Source organism: Schistocerca nitens, chromosome 11 (genome assembly GCF_023898315.1).
Source record: "Schistocerca nitens isolate TAMUIC-IGC-003100 chromosome 11, iqSchNite1.1, whole genome shotgun sequence".
NCBI classification, from domain to species: domain Eukaryota; kingdom Metazoa; phylum Arthropoda; class Insecta; order Orthoptera; family Acrididae; genus Schistocerca; species Schistocerca nitens.
Window position 1 is genome coordinate 124805174 of NC_064624.1, and position 19795 is coordinate 124824968.

At 45.9% G+C, this 19795-nt stretch overlaps 1 protein-coding gene across 1 annotated transcript in view; it reads right to left on the reverse strand.

Annotated features, from left to right (window-relative positions):
• The window catches only part of LOC126212700 (pleckstrin homology domain-containing family G member 5), an 870566-nt gene that overhangs the window by 154802 nt on the left and 695969 nt on the right, over positions 1-19795 (reverse strand). The window contains exon 8 of the mRNA XM_049940115.1: positions 5798-5998. Coding sequence (XP_049796072.1) covers positions 5798-5998 — 201 coding nt within the window. The remainder of the gene's footprint in view (positions 1-5797; positions 5999-19795) is intronic.

The following is a 19795-nucleotide window of genomic DNA, read 5'->3' on the forward strand; positions in this document are numbered from 1 at the left end:
AGTGCAGTATGTGTGCACTCTTGTCATCTATATTGTATATACTTTTTGTGATTTGATGAATTTTTTACCCTTGCGTTTATTTCTTTTGAAAATGTTCAAAAGTTTTCAGCGCATGTGCAGTTATGTGTTTTCTACTGAATTTCAGTGCCTGTGCACTTTTCTCAATTTTCGATATGATTTGTGTTCATTCTGCATACTTTTATGATTTATGTCATTTGTTATTCATTGTATATACATTTCGTCTTTTGCTGATATATTCTCCACTGCAGTGCATGTGCACTCATGTCCTTTGTCAACATGATTTTGTTCTGAAAAAGCTACAGAATCTTACAGTGCGTATGCACTTTGTTATCTGTCAAATAATTTGTATATTTTTCTGATATGTTTTGTACTCACATTTTGTACTATAAGTGAATATTTTGTAAATTGTAAAAGTTAATTAGTTGAAAAAATTTGTTACGATGGCAAGTCCAAATGACTCACCATCGCTGCCAAATTTTTGCCCCCCCAGTGGAGGGTTATGAAACACGTATGTTGTGTGGCAGCGATGATGAGGCATTGTAGAATCTCTGACCAGAGAGCAGTTGCGCTCGAGGCGCAGTGCAGTACAGTAGTCTGTCGGCAGTTGTAGCCGAGTAGAGTTGCGATGTAGTTGCGAGAGAGTTCAGTAGTGGTAGCCCAGAGCAGTCGGCGGGCGTCGGCACCGCAATGGTCGAGATTCAGGATGAGGTATATTTTTATTAAATAAGTATTCATGCAGCTTTGCGCTCATCAGATAATCTAATGTACATTCATTGTAATTGACTTTAAAGAATCGCGCCAATAATAATGTTGATTTCAAAACAATTTTTAACCAAAAAAAAAAATCATTTGATTCCCTTGCATTTCCTTAAAGAAAATTTTCAGATAAGTTTAAAAAAAAATAATAATAATTATTGCAATGCATTTCCTCCAACCCGCGGCCAACAATAAGAGCAGAACTTTGACATGCAGTTATATTGAGGTAAGAAATTAATTCTGATTTCGCACAGGGCCAAAGACTGACATTCCGGTCTATTTGCATTTTCATTGTCACTGAGATTTTTATTATCACTGAATTGACCTTCATTTTGTGAGAAACTTATACTTGGGTCAGATAGCTAATTTTTATTTAATTGTCTTTGTCATTAATGTTTTTGCGGGAAGGTTACACTTAGCTGTGGCTCCATTTCTATTAAGTATTGTCTTTCGAATATTTTTGTGGGGAGGTTACATGATCTGCAAGAATTGTTACGTAATCTGTGTAAATGAAAGTCTCTTATTACAGCAGTAGAACGTATCTGTGCAGTATGTACTATACATGTCAGCTAAAGATTATTGCAGCCTATTCATTGAAAATCGTTTCAATAAAGACACGTTGCTGCTCAATAGTACATCGTCTGATGTGACAGTCTTTGCCATTCCACTTTCGCAACAACTACGTTAGAAAGAAGCTTGCTGCCACATCTTTGCACTGGCGTTTATCCTCACCATGGCAACCACTAGTTTGCCTATCGACTTTACAACAACTTCAATGGACAGAAGCCTGCTGCCATGTCGTTCGAAGGACGTCCAACTTCAGCATGGCAACCAGTGGTTCCAAATGGTTCACTAACAGGCCTTGAGAAGGCAACCGATGTACTATCAAAACGAAGTTCGTTTACCCTACATGTTTGAATATTTCTAACGCTTCTTAATTGACAATAGCTGTTAAATAAGCTAAGTTTAATGTGTGTTTATTTTTCTTTCTTGAGAATGTTCTTCTAAGAAATTTTACATTGTTATTCGACCTATAACCCATTGGTTAGTAATGACATGATTCCGTCAGAAGTGGATGGAGCCTCCATTATACACTCCTGGAAATGGAAAAAAGAACACATTGACACCGGTGTGTCAGACCCACCATACTTGCTCCGGACACTGCGAGAGGGCTGTACAAGCAATGATCACACGCACGGCACAGCGGACACACCAGGAACCGCGGTGTTGGCCGTCGAATGGCGCTAGCTGCGCAGCATTTGTGCACCGCCGCCGTCAGTGTCAGCCAGTTTGCCGTGGCATACGGAGCTCCATCGCAGTCTTTAACACTGGTAGCATGCCGCGACAGCGTGGACGTGAACCGTATGTGCAGTTGACGGACTTTGAGCGAGGGCGTATAGTGGGCATGCGGGAGGCCGGGTGGACGTACCGCCGAATTGCTCAACACGTGGGGCGTGAGGTCTCCACAGTACATCGATGTTGTCGCCAGTGGTCGGCGGAAGGTGCACGTGCCCGTCGACCTGGGACCGGACCGCAGCGACGCACGGATGCACGCCAAGACCGTAGGATCCTACGCAGTGCCGTAGGGGACCGCACCGCCACTTCCCAGCAAATTAGGGACACTGTTGCTCCTGGGGTATCGGCGAGGACCGTTCGCAACCGTCTCCATGAAGCTGGGCTACGGTCCCGCACACCGTTAGGCCGTCTTCCGCTCACGCCCCAACATCGTGCAGCCCGCCTCCAGTGGTGTCGCGACAGGCGTGAATGGAGGGACGAATGGAGACGTGTCGTCTTCAGCGATGAGAGTCGCTTCTGCCTTGGTGCCAATGATGGTCGTATGCGTGTTTGGCGCCGTGCAGGTGAGCGCCACAATCAGGACTGCATACGACCGAGGCACACAGGGCCAACACCCGGCATCATGGTGTGGGGAGCGATCTCCTACACTGGCCGTACACCACTGGTGATCGTCGAGGGGACACTGAATAGTGCACGGTACATCCAAACCGTCATCGAACCCATCGTTCTACCATTCCTAGACCGGCAAGGGAACTTGCTGTTCCAACAGGACAATGCACGTCCGCATGTATCCCGTGCCACCCAACGTGCTCTAGAAGGTGTAAGTCAACTACCCTGGCCAGCAAGATCTCCGGATCTGTCCCCCATTGAGCATGTTTGGGACTGGATGAAGCGTCGTCTCACGCGGTCTGCACGTCCAGCACGAACGCTGGTCCAACTGAGGCGCCAGGTGGAAATGGCATGGCAAGCCGTTCCACAGGACTACATCCAGCATCTCTACGATCGTCTCCATGGGAGAATAGCAGCCTGCATTGCTGCGAAAGGTGGATATACACTGTACTAGTGCCGACATTGTGCATGCTCTGTTGCCTGTGTCTATGTGCCTGTGGTTCTGTCAGTGTGATCATGTGATGTATCTGACCCCAGGAATGTGTCAATAAAGTTTCCCCTTCCTGGGACAATGAATTCACGGTGTTCTTATTTCAATTTCCAAGAGTGTATATAGTAAGACGTGCACTGGTTTCTCCAGTAGTGATTTTCCAGCAGAAGGACGTTCTTACTCATTGGTAATTCTTCGTTTTAAAGCTTTATAACTTTATGTATTTTCTTCAATGTATGTAGCCCTCTAATTAAAGCTTTGTGTACGACTTGTAGGTCTGAAGATGGCCACAGTAGTGGTCGAAACGGGTCACCGTAATAAATAAATTGTGATCAACACTCTTTTTGATAGTAAATATTTGTAACACATTGATACCTGTTCTCTCCCATAATGTATTCAAAAGTAATTTTTTTTATTTTCATGTTTTGTTCAGAAAGCACCATCTTTTGGACACCCCATTTGCTTTCCTAGCGTCTTCCGTTCTCGAAATATTGTAAGCCTTTTACACAGAGAAATATCATATCAATGCAACTTTTTGTGCCAAAATTCGTAGGCCTTGAAGAGATGAACTTTTTCACTCATAACTAATAGGAGCTTTTTATGAGACAGTTTTCCTTCTAATCACCAGTTAACTTGTATTAGATCACTCTGATAACTTTCAAGCAGTTAAAACGATTTTTATTCGAAACTGAATCTCAGGCTGGTCAGTTTGATAACCCCATTCGTCCATTTGTCACTCTTTGTTTGCCGATGAAGACTCTGACAATAATCCAATTCCTAGTTTTCCCTCAACCCAATGGGTAATTTGCAGGGGGTGCCGTCTCCACTCAGCTCGACGTTTGAGCAATGATAAACATGGCATTCTACAGGCAGGTCACAATAATACGTGGTCATGAGCATTGCCGTCCGTAACAGGGGGCGCAGGGGGGAGGAGGTTGCAAGAGGCGGCACTTTCACCACCCGCCCTGGGAATCAGTAGTCCAGGATTTCTTATACTCCATCGATAACCATCACATCTCTGGGACATAATAAGTCCTTTGTGATATCTATAAAATTTACACTACTGGTCATTAAAATTGCTACAACAAGAAGCAATGCAGATGATAAACGGATATTCATTGGACAAATATATTATACTAGAAGTGACGTGTGATTATATTTTCACGCAATTTCGGTGGATAGATCCTGAGAAATCACTACCCAGAACAACCACCTCTGGCCGTAGTAACGGCCTTGATACGCCTGGGCATTGAGTCAAACAGAGCTCGGATGGCGTGTACAGGTACAGCTGACCATGCAGCTTCAACACGATACCACAGTTCATCAAGAATAGTGACTGGCGTATTGTGACGAGCCAGTTGCTCAGCCACCATTGACCAGGCGTTTACAATTCGTGAGAGATCTGGAGAATGTGCTGGCCAGGGCAGCAGTCGAACATTTTCTGTATCCAGAAAGGCGCGTACAGGACCTGCAACATCCAGTCGTGCATTATCCTGCTGAAATGTGGGGTTTTGCAGTGATCGAATGAAAGGTAGAGCCACGGGTCGTAACACATCTGAAATCTAACGTCCACTGTTCAAAGTGCCGTCAATGCGAACAAGAGGTGACCGAGACGTGTAACCAATGGCACCGCATACCATCACGCTGGGTGATACGCTAGTATGGCGAAGACGAATACACGCTTCCAATGTGCGTTCACCGCGATGTCGACAAACACGGATGAAACCATCGTGATGCTGTAAACAGAACCTGGATTCATCCGAAAAAATGACATTTTGCCATTCGTGCACCCAAGTTCGTCGTCGAGTACACCATCGCAGGCAATCCTGTCTGTAATGCAGCGTCAAGGGTAACTGCAGCCATGGTCTCCGAGCTGATAGTCCACGCTGCTGTAAACGTCGAACTGTTCGTGCAGATGGTTGTTGTCTTGCAAACGTCCCCATCTGTCGACTCGGGGATCGAGACGTGGCTGCACGATCCGTTACAGCCATGCGGATAAGATGCCTTTGATCTCGATTGCTAGTGATACGAGGCCGTTGGGATCTAGCACGGCGTTCCGTATTACGCTCCTGAACCCACCGATTCCGTATTCTGCTAACAGTCATCGGATCTCGACCAACGCGAGCACCAAAGTCGCGATACGATAAACCGCAACCGCGATAGGCTACAATCCGACCTTTGTCAAAGTCGGAAACGTGATGGTACGCATTTCTCCTCCTTACACGGGGCATCACAACAACGTTCCACCAGGCAACGCCGGTCAACTGGTGTTTGTGTGAGAGATATCGGTTGGAATCTTTCCTCATGCCAGCACGTTGTAGGTGTCGCCACCGGCGCCAACCTTGTGTGAATGCTCTGAGAGCTAATGATTTGTGTATCACAGCATCTGATTCCTGTCGGTTAAATTTCGCTGTAGCATATCTTCGTGGTGTAGCAACTTTAATGGCCAGTAGTGTAATTCACGTGGCATGACACGTCTCGAAACTGACCATCTCATTTATGTCGAGAATGGTAATTTTAGGGGCTTTCCACCCCCCCCCCCCACCCACCCTGTACCACGCTCCTCCCGGATCAATTTCTGCGGCCGGTCACGGTCCTGGAATCAGACAGAGCTCCTCGTCTCACCCTGAGGAAGCCGTCCCTGAGGTGTAGTGGGTCGAGCGGCAGCGAGCGGTGCCGGGCGCTGGCGACGGCGGGCGCCAGGTGTCGAACCCAGAACTGCAGGCTGGCGGCCGCGACCGCCTCCACGTTGCAGAAGAGCCGGCCGGCGTCCACCTCGACCAGCAGGCCGCAGCCCTGCAGGGAGCGCAGGCACGCCAGGAACAGCTGCGGACACAGAGCGGGGGTGGAGTGAGCGGGCCACTTGTCCACCACACCACCAGCTGGCGCACACAAGTGGGGAGGGAGACTTCAGGTTGCTTTCCAATGGTTATGTCCATTATAATTATCCGGGTTGATGAATTTTGTGTTAATTTCCAACGTTTCGTCCCCGTCTGCGGGAGACATCTTCAAGGGGGTCTTTAGCTCGATGGAAGGTCCAACACACCCACTGGCTCGCTACTACTCAGTCAGTCTGCGGGAGACATCTTCAAGGGGGTCTTTAGCTCGATGGAAGGTCCAACACACCCACTGGCTCGCTACTACTCAGTCAGTCTGCGGGAGACATCTTCAAGGGGGTCTTTAGCTCGATGGAAGGTCCAACACACCCACTGGCTCGCTAGTACTCAGTCAGTCTGCGGGAGACATCTTCAAGGGGGTGTTTAGCTCGATGGAAGGTCCAACACACCCACTGGCTCGCTACTACTCAGTCAGTCTGCGGGAGACATCTTCAAGGGGGTCTTTAGCTCGATGGAAGGTCCAACACACCCACTGGCTCGCTACTACTCAGTCAGTCTGCGGGAGACATCTTCAAGGGGGTCTTTAGCTCGATGGAAGGTCCAACACACCCACTGGCTCAATACTACTCAGTCAGTCTGCGGGAGACATCTTCAAGGGGGTCTTTAGCTCGATGGAAGGTCCAACACACCCACTGGCTCGCCACTGACTGAGTAGTATTGAGCCAGTGGGTGTGTTGGACCTTCCATCGCGCTACAGACCCCCTTGAGGATGTCTCCCTCAGACGGGTACGAAACGTTGGGAATTGACAGAATTCAACAACCGACCACGGCATAACAGCCCGGGTAATTATAATGGACATGACATTTCCGGCCGTGAAAGTCTACATTTCCAATGGTTGTCAAGACATGCACAACTGCAAAACATCCTACACTCACATCCAAAAAATTTATGTGCACTGTGAACACATTCAACTCACTCTTGGAAATAATGAATTGTTCGATACCCGGGATCGGCTTTGCCTCCGGATATAATGAAAATGATGGACACAAGCGTAGAATCTACAGACAATTGGGCGGACATAACGTTGCTCTTGCGGCCATAGGAAACGCAACAACAACGACGACGACGATTTAGTAACAGAAAATATATTCGAAATAATCTAAAAACGAGTATGTAACTAACGGGACACTCGTGCAAATTTGTGACTTTTGACAACACCATCTGGGAAAGTTAACTAATGAGGAGGTATTGAATAGAATTGGGGAGAAGAGGAGTTTGTGGCACAACTTGACCAGAAGAAGGGATCGGTTGGTAAGACATGTTTTGAGGCATCAAGGGATCACAAATTTAGCATTGGAGGGCAGCGTGGAGGGTAAACATCGTAGAGGGAGACCAAGAGATCAATACACTAAGCAGATTCAGAAGGATGTAGGCTGCAGTAGGTACTGGGAGATGAAGAAGCTTGCACGGGATAGAGTAGCATAGAGAGCTGCATCAAACCAGTCTCAGGACTGAAGACCACAACAACAAGAAGTGGGAAACAAATAGAGGAAATGACGCCCCATAGCCCATATCGTCTTGAATTAACCTGTGATCTGCACATTACGTACAATCTATACAAAGAACACTAAGTTGGTATCGTTATCTTCAATTATCTGTACATTATGTACATTCAGGAGCAAAACAAAGTATCGTCATCTTCAGTTAACCCGTGGTGTGTATGTACATTCTCCAGGAAGATACGAAGTTGGTATGGTCATCTTCAATTAGTATGTGGTCTGCACATTAGTGTACCTCCTCCACGAAGGCCGGCCGCTGTGGCCAAGCGGTTCTAGGCGCTTCAGTCCGGAACCGCGCTGCTGCTACGGTCGCAGGTTCAAATCCTGCCTCGGAAACGGATATGTGTGACGTCCTTAGGTTAGTTAGGTTTCAGTAGTTGTAAGTCTAGGGGACTGATGACCATGCTCTCGTCTACAAGACTAAAATCCCATCGTTCGAGTTGACCCACTGTTTTTTATTAACAAATATTGTTGACATAAGGGGAGGCTCTACAAATTCAAGAAACTGCATTCTTTATACAATATTCATCTACTTAAAACGTCGCTGCAGTACTCACCATATGTTTGAAAAAAAAATGGTCAAATGTGTGTGAAACCTTATGGGACTTAACTGCTAAGATCATCAGTCCCTAAGCTTACACACTAGTTAATCTAAATTATCCTAAGGACAAACACACACACCCATGCCCGAGGGAGGACTCGAACCTCCGCCGGGACCAGCCGCACGGTCCATGACTGCAGCGCCTGAGACTGCTCGGCTAATCCCGCGCGGCCATATCGTTTGAATTTTGATATATTTCCACTGTACAGATCTATCTTCAAGAGAGTAGTTTGCAAACCATTCTCTTCTTAATGCGGCCTGCTTCGAATAATTACTGCTGTTAATGTTAATAATTATTACAGTTAATGATTATTGGTGTTAATGAAAAAACGTCATCACCAACTAAACCCGCATCTTATAGCATGCCGAGTATTCTCGATTGTAATGCACGCAATATTATATGTAATTTCAGTTCTGGCGACAGTGCTTCATGCATTATAGTGCATTTATTCCTTACCGCATAATTAACACTACTTAGGATAAACGTTAGCCGGCCGGTGTGGCCGTGCCGTTAAAGGCGCTTCAGTCTGGAACCGCGTAACCGCTACGGTCGCAGGTTCGAATCCTGCCTCGGGCATGGATGTGTGTGATGTCCTTAGGTTAGTTAGGTTTAAGTAGTTCTAAGTTCTAGGGAACTTATGACCACAGATGTTGAGTACCATAGTGCTCAGAGCCATTTAGGATAAACGTTAACATTTCCAATGACATTCTAACATAAGTAAAAGAACGTCTTGGGTCTTGCATTATAAATTATTTCAGCAAGGATGCTGAGCAACCGAGCTGACGTGTTTTCTTCATCCAGTCACGAATTGAAACACGTTTGTTATTGTTTTCTTATGCAGAGATTCCGCACAACATGCTTTAACTGCATTACAGCTCGTACTACGTGCAGCAGCCAAAACTTTCATTTCAGACACGACTCAGGGACCAACAAAAACGACGAAACTGAAGTGTATACCGGTTTCGCCGTGTCTACAGCCAAATACGAAACCAGTTGCGTGCAACTCAATACACGCGAGTAGCGCAACCCAATTTCGTCGTGTAAACTAGGCTTTATGCGACTGGCGCGAAATCTGAACAGTCACCATCTGTCAGATGCAGAAACACACTGACCAACTTTCGTTTACGTCGCAAAACTCCGTCTTGGGGCTCCGATTTTTTTTTTCCGTCGGTGCAGAAAACAGCACACACACGATAAATTACGCAGTTGGCTTGTTTAGTTTATATGTTATTATGGATTACCAGTGAGTGCTGTAGTAATCAGTCTCCAGGTCCACTGAAATGTTTATTGGAAGCTTCTCAGACTTTTGTCGTCCGTTCTGCATAATGTCTGCTCGTTTTTTCCAAGGTAAAGAATGGAAAGACACGCGTCTTCGTGCATCGCCGGGCGCCGACGTGTTGTCTATGAAGGCAGAGTCTTGTGGCTGTCGCGTCCCGGGAGGAGATATTGCGCAATAATATTGTGCTGTTTCGGCCTCGCAATTTCAAGTAACGGATGTTCAAAAAGTCTCTCCGCAGTGCCGTATGATTGTTAGCCGTGCGTGGCGTATGCCGCAGTAAATATACCGAAATATAATTCAGTGAAATACAAGTTTTAATTTATCGAATATTCATTTTTACTTACAAATTTTCACATTAAATGCTGAAAGTGTCTCCCCTGTTGTTGCATACACGATTCAATTCGTCTAATCATGTTTCCAAACCCAAGCTGTAACATTTCTTCTGTAACAGAAGCAGTGAAAGTGGACATTACAGTTTCCAAATCATGGATGGACGGTTTCTATATACAGCTGCTTTCGCTGCACCCCAAAAGTAAAGAAAAAGTCAGGTGGTGTAAGGTCAGGCGAACGTGGAGGCCAAAGTCCCTGTGCAATTATGCGATCAGTAAAAACATCAGCAAGCAGTGACATTGAAACGCGAGCTGTATTGCGCGGTTGCACCATCTTGTTCAAAATAACCGTTCACTATTTCACTCAACACAAGTTCTCCTATGAATGGGTACAGAATATCACTGCAGTACCGTTGTGCGTTTATTGTTTCGCTGAAAAATATGGGACCCACAATCCGACGTCTAGAAATTGCAATATAAACTCCTATTTTCACAGAACGAAGTGGTTCCTCATGAATACACAATGAATTTGCAGTACTCCACATACGAGAATTTTGCGAGTTCATGTACCCGGATAAATCAAACCACGCCTCACCAGTGAAAAACGTTTCATTAAGAATATCCATTCCATTTTGTTGAACGACATTTTTGAACCATTGACAATATTGCAGCCTCTTGCCATGATCAGCATTTTTCAGTTGTTGCACGACTGTCGCTTTGTATGGGAAAAGTTCTAATTTTTTCCTTACAGCTGTGTCGGCCGTTCCGACACTAACATCGATTTACTGGGCGTTTTTTCTTACTGACTTCTTCGGACTCGTGGACATTTTATCGGAAATATCGAGTAGTTTATCCTCAGACAAAATGCAAGGATGACCACTTCTCGGTGCATCTGTCACTGGACCCGTACTTCGAAATTTGTTAACCAAATCTCGCACAGTATCGCGATGTGGGAGTGTTGTCTCCGGAAAAACTGAATTAAATGTTTGACGAACTGAAACTGTGTACTTACCACCAGCTTTGAACACTTGTTCCACTAAAAACACACGTTCTTCAACGGTTAGCATTTTAACAGTAACAAAAAAGAAACATACGAACAAGGGAACTAAACTTGAACGTTCACGTCACCACGTAACGACACACACCAACGATACTACTGACTCTGGCTGAGATAAACGAAACAGTGGAATGTTGGGAGAGTCCACTTGAAGGGGAGTAACCCAGGCAGGCGAACAATCACACGGCACTGCGGAGAGACTTTTTGAACAGCCCGTAGTAAATTGAAACTATACCGCTGCGCAATAGATATTGAGCGTGTGTGGACGGCTTTAAGAGGCAATCCGATGGCCTCAGATCTCTTGGCCACTAGCCCTACCTCCCCTCTCGAGGAGGTGTCGTGTGGCGGAGAGGTAATTGATCACAACTCCCCTCCTGACGTGCGCGCACACACACGCACACACACACACACACACACACACACACACACACACACACCTCAATGTCACCTCGGGGGCCAATACGCGTCGATGCGAGGGATCGCCCACCCCCTCCAGATGCTATGGGATACATAGGAGATTCCACACCATTAATGCCCCGACCTGGCACTGTTCCCAATTGGCGATACTCTGACAAAGATAAATCTCTCGCCTCTCCGGCTTCCCCAGTGTTACGTCGGAAGCCATTATCAGGCAGCTGCGGGCTGCCCTAACATTCGGTCGGTGCATAAGTTCGCAGCATTTTTCCTTACGTTTAATAAACACGACAGCCCGCATCTCGTGGTCGTGCGGTAGCGTTCTCGCTTCCCGCGCCCGGGTTCCCGGGTTCGATTCCCGGCGGGGCCAGGGATTTTCTCTGCCTCGTGATGGCTGGGTGTTGTGTGCTGTCCTTAGGTTAGTTAGGTTTAAGTAGTTCTAAGTTCTAGGGGACTGATGACCATAGATGTTAAGTCCCATAGTGCTCAGAGCCAATAAACACGACACTTTGGTCATCAACAATGTATTCTCCTTCACTATTTACAACAGTCTGCCGAAGCTGCGGTAACATTACGATTCCGCCACCAGAAATCACACGGTTTTGAGGCGATGAACTCGCTGCGCAATGTTCGGAGCGCATTTTCTTCCGGAAAAGTCTCTTGTAGGATGTTCGATAGAGAGAGGGGAAGCTGAAAATTTCACCCACTATTTTACCCCCTTAGTGGCTGAATATCCAAAAACAGTGATATGCGTATGTTTCATTTCTAACAGAGAATCTAAATACAATTGTTCTTAGACTTAGCTTCAAAAACGCTTAAACGATGAAATATTTCCATAAAAACTTTCATCCCCCCTTTCGCACCCATACGGGCTGAATTTCCAAGAATAGCGAAACGTGTATCCTTTTAATTTCTAACTGAGAAGCCAAATTTAAATTTCATAGATTTAACTTTAAAAATTCTTTCGTAATAAAATATTTACGTTCAAAATCTAATCCCCTATTTCACCCCCTTAGGTGTTCAAATTCCAGAGACATTTAAATACATATTTTTTTCAAATTTTTAACCGAGAAGTCAAATACCAGTGTTCTTTGATATAGCTCTAAAAATAATTTAGTAGTTCTTTCATAATGATATATTTTCAAAAAAAATTTCACCCCCATACCGTTAAATTTCCAAAAATGCTCAAACACGGATTTCTTTATTTCCGTACATCTAGCTTCACAACTGCCTTAATACCGACTTCTTTTTAAAAGAAACCTTCATCCTCTATTTCACCCCCTAAGGGTTGGAATTTTGAAAAATCCCTTCTTAAAACCGAGCGAGGTGGCGCAGTGGTTAGCACACTGGACTCGCATTCGGGAGGACGACGGTTCAATCCCGTCTCCGGCCATCCTGATTTAGGTTTTCCGTGATTTCCCTAAATCGTTTCAGGCAAATGCCGGGATGGTTCCTTTGAAAGGGCACGGCCGATTTCCTTTCCAATCCTTCCTTAAGCCGAGCTTACGCTCCGTCTCTAATGACCTCGTTGTCGACGGGACGTTAAACACTAACCACCACCACCCTTCTTAAACGACACCTATGGTCACATCCTCTTCAAATTTCAAGATTCTGTTCTCAGCGGTTTGGCATGGCGATGATGGTCAGTCATACAGTCAGTCAAGACATTGGCTTTTATATACTGAGACTTTTGTCAACATATCGAGGGTAGATTGAAACTACAACTAACTATAATTGTATGGATAGGATATCTATTTGAATTGAGACTCGGTTTTTCTTTCAACTTTTCAGGAACTATGTCATCAGAGTCGCTGAGTCGGTAAAAGAAACCAGTTATTAATTTATTCCAGTTGTCAAGTACAACTTCTACCCCTACTAACTCACAGGAACTATCTACTTCAGTTTCATTACGAGGTGAACTACCTTCCAACACCAACGCCCCTGCGATTAACTACTGTATATAAGTATAGGGGTTTCAGGAAGAAAAGTATTTTAAGAAGTCGTAGTGTAAACTAATTGGAATAAAACATTCCATATAACATGTGTCCAGTTTTTATCGCATACAGATTAAAAAATAGAAAGTCTCCTGGGAAAGACAGGATCTCGAATGAATTGCTGACGTGTGGAGGATATCAACTAAGTGAAGAGTTAACCAAGGTGGTTAAAATACTATAACTGGCAATAAAGTTTCAAACGAAAGGAGAATTCTTACTACAATAAAATTCTCATATACAAAATTGAGATGGTTCAAATGGCTCTGAGTACTATGGGACTTAACATATGAGGTCATCAGTCCCCTAGAACTTAGAACTACTTAAACAAACCTAGGGACATCACACACATCCATGCCCGAGGCAGGATTCGAACCTGCGACCGTAGCTGCCGCGCGGTTCCGGAGCGCCTAGAACCGCTCGCCCACCGCGGCCGGCAAAGGAGATATGAAAAACCCTTACAACTACAGAGGGATAGATCTACTGAGTTCAGTTCCTATACCCGTAACAAAAATAATAGGAAATGAAATAAAAAGCATTACAAGGCTTGCAGAGGAACGGTATAGTTTCAGGTCCGATAGGACATACACAGACGCTACATTCATTCTTAGACAGGTTGTAGGGAAGTCCATTGAATATAATGGATCAGCTCATCGTTGTTTTATTGGACTACAAAGTACACTCCTGGAAATGGAAAACAGAACACATTGACACCGGTGTGTCAGACCCACCATACTTGCTCCGGACACTGCGAGAGGGCTGTACAAGCAATGATCACACGCACGGCACAGCGGACACACCAGGAACCGCGGTGTTGGCCGTCGAATGGCGCTAGCTGCGCAGCATTTGTGCACCGCCGCCATCAGTGTCAGCCAGTTTGCCGTGGCATACGGAGCTCCATCGCAGTCTTCAACACTGGTAGCATGCCGCGACAGCGTGGACGTGAACCGTATGTGCAGTTGACGGACTTTGAGCGAGGGCGTATAGTGGGCATGCGGGAGGCCGGGTGGACGTACCGCCGAATTGCTCAACACGTTGGGCGTGAGGTCTCCACAGTACATCGATGTTGTCGCCAGTGGTCGGCGGAAGGTGCACGTGCCCGTCGACCTGGGACCGGACCGCAGCGACGCACGGATGCACGCCAAGACCGTAGGATCCTACGCAGTGCCGTAGGGGACCGCACCGCCACTTCCCAGCAAATTAGGGACACTGTTGCTCCTGGGGTATCGGCGAGGACCATTCGCAACCGTCTCCGTGAAGCTGGGCTACGGTCCCGCACACCGTTAGGCCGTCATCCGCTCACGCCCCAACATCGTGCAGCCCGCCTCCAGTGGTGTCGCGACAGGCGTGAATGGAGGGACGAATGGAGACGTGTCGTCTTCAGCGATGAGAGTCGCTTCTGCCTCGGTGCCAATGATGGTCGTATGCGTGTTTGGCGCCGTCCAGGTTAGCGCCACAATCAGGACTGCATACGACCGAGGCACACAGGGCCAACACCCGGCATCGTGGTGTGGGGAGCGATCTCCTACACTGGCCGTACACCACTGGTGATCGTCGAGGGGACACTGAATAGTGCACGGTACATCCAAACCGTCATCGAACCCATCGTTCTACCATTCCTAGACCGGCAAGGGAACTTGCTGTTCCAACAGGACAATGCACGTCCGCATGTATCCCGTGCCACCCAACGTGCTCTAGAAGGTGTAAGTCAACTACCCTGGCCAGCAAGATCTCCGGATCTGTCCCCCATTGAGCATGTTTGGGACTGGATGAAACGTCGTCTCACGCGGTCTGCACGTCCGGCACGAACGCTGGTCCAACTGAGGCGCCAGGTGGAAATGGCATGGCAAGCCGTTCCACAGGACTACATCCAGCATCTCTACGATCGTCTCCATGGGAGAATAGCAGCCTGCATTGCTGCGAAAGGTGGATATACACTGTACTAGTGCCGACATTGTGCATGCTCTGTTGCCTGTGTCTATGTGCCTGTGGTTCTGTCAGTGTGATAATGTGATGTATCTGACCCCAGGAATGTGTCAATAAAGTTTCCCCTTCCTGGGACAATGAATTCACGGTGTTCTTATTTCAATTTCCAGGAGTGTATTTCGATATGGTCCAGTTAACAGGTGTTTTAAACGTGCCCTACAATCAAGGGATTCCTTCCAACTTAACAAAAACAGTTGAAAACATTCATTGCAACAAATAACATCCCAGGCGGAAATTGGTTCCAGGTTAACTAGCTATATAGTAGTGGAATTAGACAAGGTGACTCTTTAAGCCAGCTGCATTTTAATATAGTCACTGACGAGATGATAAAGAAGCTACAGGCTGGTAGTGGGGGACGAAAAAGTAAAAATCATTTGTTATGCTGAAGATGCAGTTCTTGGTTCAAATGGCTCTGAGCACTATGGGACTCAACTGCTGAGGTCATTAGTCCCCTAGAACTTAGAACTAGTTAAACCTAACTAACCTAAGGACATCACAAACATCCATGCCCGAGGCAGGATTCGAACCTGCGACCGTAGCAGTCTTGCGGTTCCAGACTGCAGCGCCTTTAACCGCACGGCCACTTCGGCCGGCAAGATGCAGTTCTGCTGGCAAACAATGAAGATAACCTACATAAACTTTTACATATACTTAACGTGGCAGCAAAAAACCTAAATATGGCCATATTGTGTATGACCTCGTTAATGGAACCAAATAGTGGAACCAACACAGGCATGGAGTTTGTGTGGTCACAGTGGCTTAGTGGGTAGAGGTGTCGAGTTATGAAGCGGTATATGGGTGTTACGCTAACGAAAAATTAACAGAGCAGTCCAAAACACATGAAGAAATAAAATGTGGTGCGCATAGAGCATGCTTTTCATTTTTCTGGTCAGGCTGTTGACTTTAATTACTAATTATTACTTCAATTATTTGATATTTACGATCATTTTACGAGCCTGAACAAATAATTCTATTGTGGTGTCACCGCCAGACACCACACTTGCTAGGTGGTAGCCTTTAAATCGGCCGCGGTCCGTTAGTATACGTCGGACCAGCGTGTCGCAACTATCAGTGATTGCAGACCGAGCGCCGCCACACGGCAGGTCTAGAGAGACGTCCTAGCACTCGCCCAGTTGGACAGCCGACTTTGCTAGCGATGGTTCACTGTCTACATACGCTCTCATTTGCAGAGACGACAGTTTAGCATAGCCTTCAGCTACGTCATTTGCTACGACCTAGCAAGGCGCCATATTCAGTTACTACGAATGTATTCTGAACAGATAATATTGTGAATCATGTACCGTCAAGAGCGACGTTCCTCATTAATGGATTAAAGTTAAGTATCAAACTAATTACGTCCGCTTTCTGATTTCTCGTTCCTTGTCATGTGCCAGACCTCACGTCAGTATAGTCCTTCCCTCCTCACGCCAGCTTGTGTGAGCTAAAACGCGTGCATTTCAGCCTCCACTATAGTAACACGGTGTTGGCTCTTCTGCCAACACTACATCTGTCTCTTCACTAATACAAGGAAAAGATACGTGTAAGATATTTGGGGAAAAGTTACCGAAATGGTGGCACTTTGGGGAATTTAGAGGACATGATCTGGTAACGCTGCTCAGAAAGTTGCTGTCGTACGGTCTGACAGCTGGAACGACACTAACGCCTCTAGCGGCGAGATTAATGTTTATATTTAATAATAGAGGTTTGCCAGGCTTCCAGACGCGTCAAGTGGTTTAAAATCCACGACCTTTCGGCCGACAACTCCTCGGCCATTCTCAAGTGGTGACTGTCTTCAGGTTGCTGCTGTCGTCCTTATATAGCCGCGCTGCCTTCTGTGACGTCAGTGGGACCCGCTTCGGCACCATATATGGTAATGTTTACGTTGTGCGCTTCAGCCTTCCGATGGCCGGGTCCCACGCTGTGCTTAGCTGCAGGCTGCCGTCTTTATTGAACGTGTTGTCACAAATTTTTATTTCGATCGCTTCTTTCACGATTCTATCCGAAAAACTGTTAGTCCGCGTGCTACTAGATGTCTCGTCGAATGAAATACGATGACCGTTTTCTAATGTATGCTCTGCTACCGCTGATTTTCACTGGGTACCGTAAACAAAAACATGTATCATATACAGGGTGAGTCACCTAACATTACCGCTGGATATATTTCGTAAACCACATCAAATACTGACGAACCGATTCCACAGCCCGAACGTGAGGAGAGGGGCTAGTGTAGTTGTTTAATACAAACCATGAAAAAATGCGCGGAAGTATGTTTTTTAACACAAACCTACGTTTTTTGTAAATGGAACCCCGTTGGTTTTGTTAGCACATCTGAACATATAAACAAATACGTAATCGGTGCCGTTTGTTGCATTGTAAAATGTTAATTACATCCGGAGATATTGTAACCTAAAGTTGACGCTTGAGTACCACTCCTCCGCTGTTCGATCGTGTGTATCGGAGAGCACCGAATTACGTAGGGATCCAAAGGAAACGGTGATCGACCTTAGGTACAGAAGAGACTGGAACAGCACATTACGTCCACATGCTGACATATTTTTATTGGTCTTTTTCACTGACGCACATGTACATTACCATGAGGGGTGAGGTACACGTACACACGTGGTTTCCGTTTTCAGTTACGGAGTGGAATAGAGTGTGTCCCGACATGTCAGGCCAATAGATGTTCAATGTGGTGGCTATCATTTGCTGCACGCAATTGCAATCTCTGGCGTAATGAATGTCGTACACGCCGCAGTACATCTGGTGTAATGTCGCCGCACGCTGCCACAAAACGTTGTTTCATATCCTCTAGGGTTGTAGGCACATCACGGTACACATTCTCGTTTAACGTACTTCACAGAAAGAAGTCCAGAGGTGTAAGATCAGGAGAACGGGCTGGCCAATTTATGCGTCCTCCACGTCCTATGAAACTCCCGTCGAACGTGTACCTCACCCCTCATGGTAATGTACATGTGCGTCAGTGAAAAAGACCAATAAAAAGGTGTTAGCATGTGGACGTAATGTGCTGTTCCAGTCTCTTCTGTACCTAAGGTCCATCACCGTTCGCTTTGGATCCCTACGTAATTCGGTGCTCTCCGATACACACGATCGAACAGCGGAGGAATGGTACTCAAGCGTCAACTTTAGGTTACAATATCTCCGGATGTAATTAACATTTTACAATGCAACAAACGGCACTGATTACGTATTTGTTTATATGTTCAGATGTGCTAACAAAACTAACGGGGTTCCATTTAAAAAAACGTAGGTTTGTGTTAAAAGACATACTTCCGTGCATTTTTTTATGGTTTGTATTAACCAATTACACTAGCCCCTCTCCTCATGTTCGGTTCGTCAGTATTTGATGTGGTTTACGAAATATATCCAGCGGTAACGTTAGGTGACTCACCCTGTATATCGAAGAATAAAGATTTTTTTAAAGAAAAAAAGAGAAACAAAAACGTCGCGTTATGAGTCCTAACTCGTCTTTCACAGGCCTCAAGGGTTGTCGAATTTTTGCTGGAGCTCTGGAGAGTGAATCGATTTTATGCCCGTTTAGGAGCCCACTTATCTTTCCTGTCACTGAGTCACAGAACGGCAAGAACGCAAACTTCTTCGAGTCCTCCTCAGAGTGTTTCTGCTTTCGTATTTTCGGGCGAAATCTGGGGATTGTTTTAGCCGTTTTCCTTGAATACTTTCCGTAAGTGGCTCAGTTCCTTCGGAAAGTTTTTAGAATCTGAGACGGTTTCGAACCGATGCACTAAGGTCCTCAGAACAAAACGTTTCTGCGACGGATGGTGATAGCTGTTAGCGTGCAGATATCGGTCTGTGTGGGTGGGTTTCCGGTAAATGCTGTGGCTGATACACCCATTTGATTTGCGGTGGACGAGGATATCAAGGAACGGCAAGGCACCTGTCTCTATCTTCATCGTGAACTTGATGTTGTCATGGATGTTGTTGATGTGGTCCAAGAATTCTCCCAGCTTTTCACGTCCATGAGACCAGGCAACGAACGTGTCGTCGACGTAACGATAAAAACAACTAGCTTTTCAGGAGCAAATGATATGCCAAACGAATTTTCAAGTGTTACCTTGGAATTTTCCAGCGTTTCTCTGTGCCGATCAATATGTTGTTGTTCTTGATCAGGGATAAGTTTATATGGAATCCATCGGTGCAAAATGTTTTGAATTTCACCGAAATTAATGCCCTATGTCTATCTATATGTGGATCCCGCTCCAGCTACTGCCGGATCTGGGTGCTGGCGAGTCCTCTCCATTTGGCTCGGTCCTCCCACCACTTTTCTTCCTCCACTTGCTGCCAGGTCACACTTCTCCTTTCCACAGATATTCTCACTCCAGTTTTCCACCGTGTTCTTGGGCGCCCTCTAGGTCTTTTTCCATCCATCTTTAGTTCTTCCATAATTTTGGGGAGTCTCTGCCCATGCATCCTCTTAACATGCCCATACCATCTTAATCTCTGTTTTTCAATTTCTTTTCTCATACTTTCTTCTTTAAGGTCCTTTCTAAGCTCTACATTCCTTACTCTGTCCATTCTTGTTTATCCCTTAA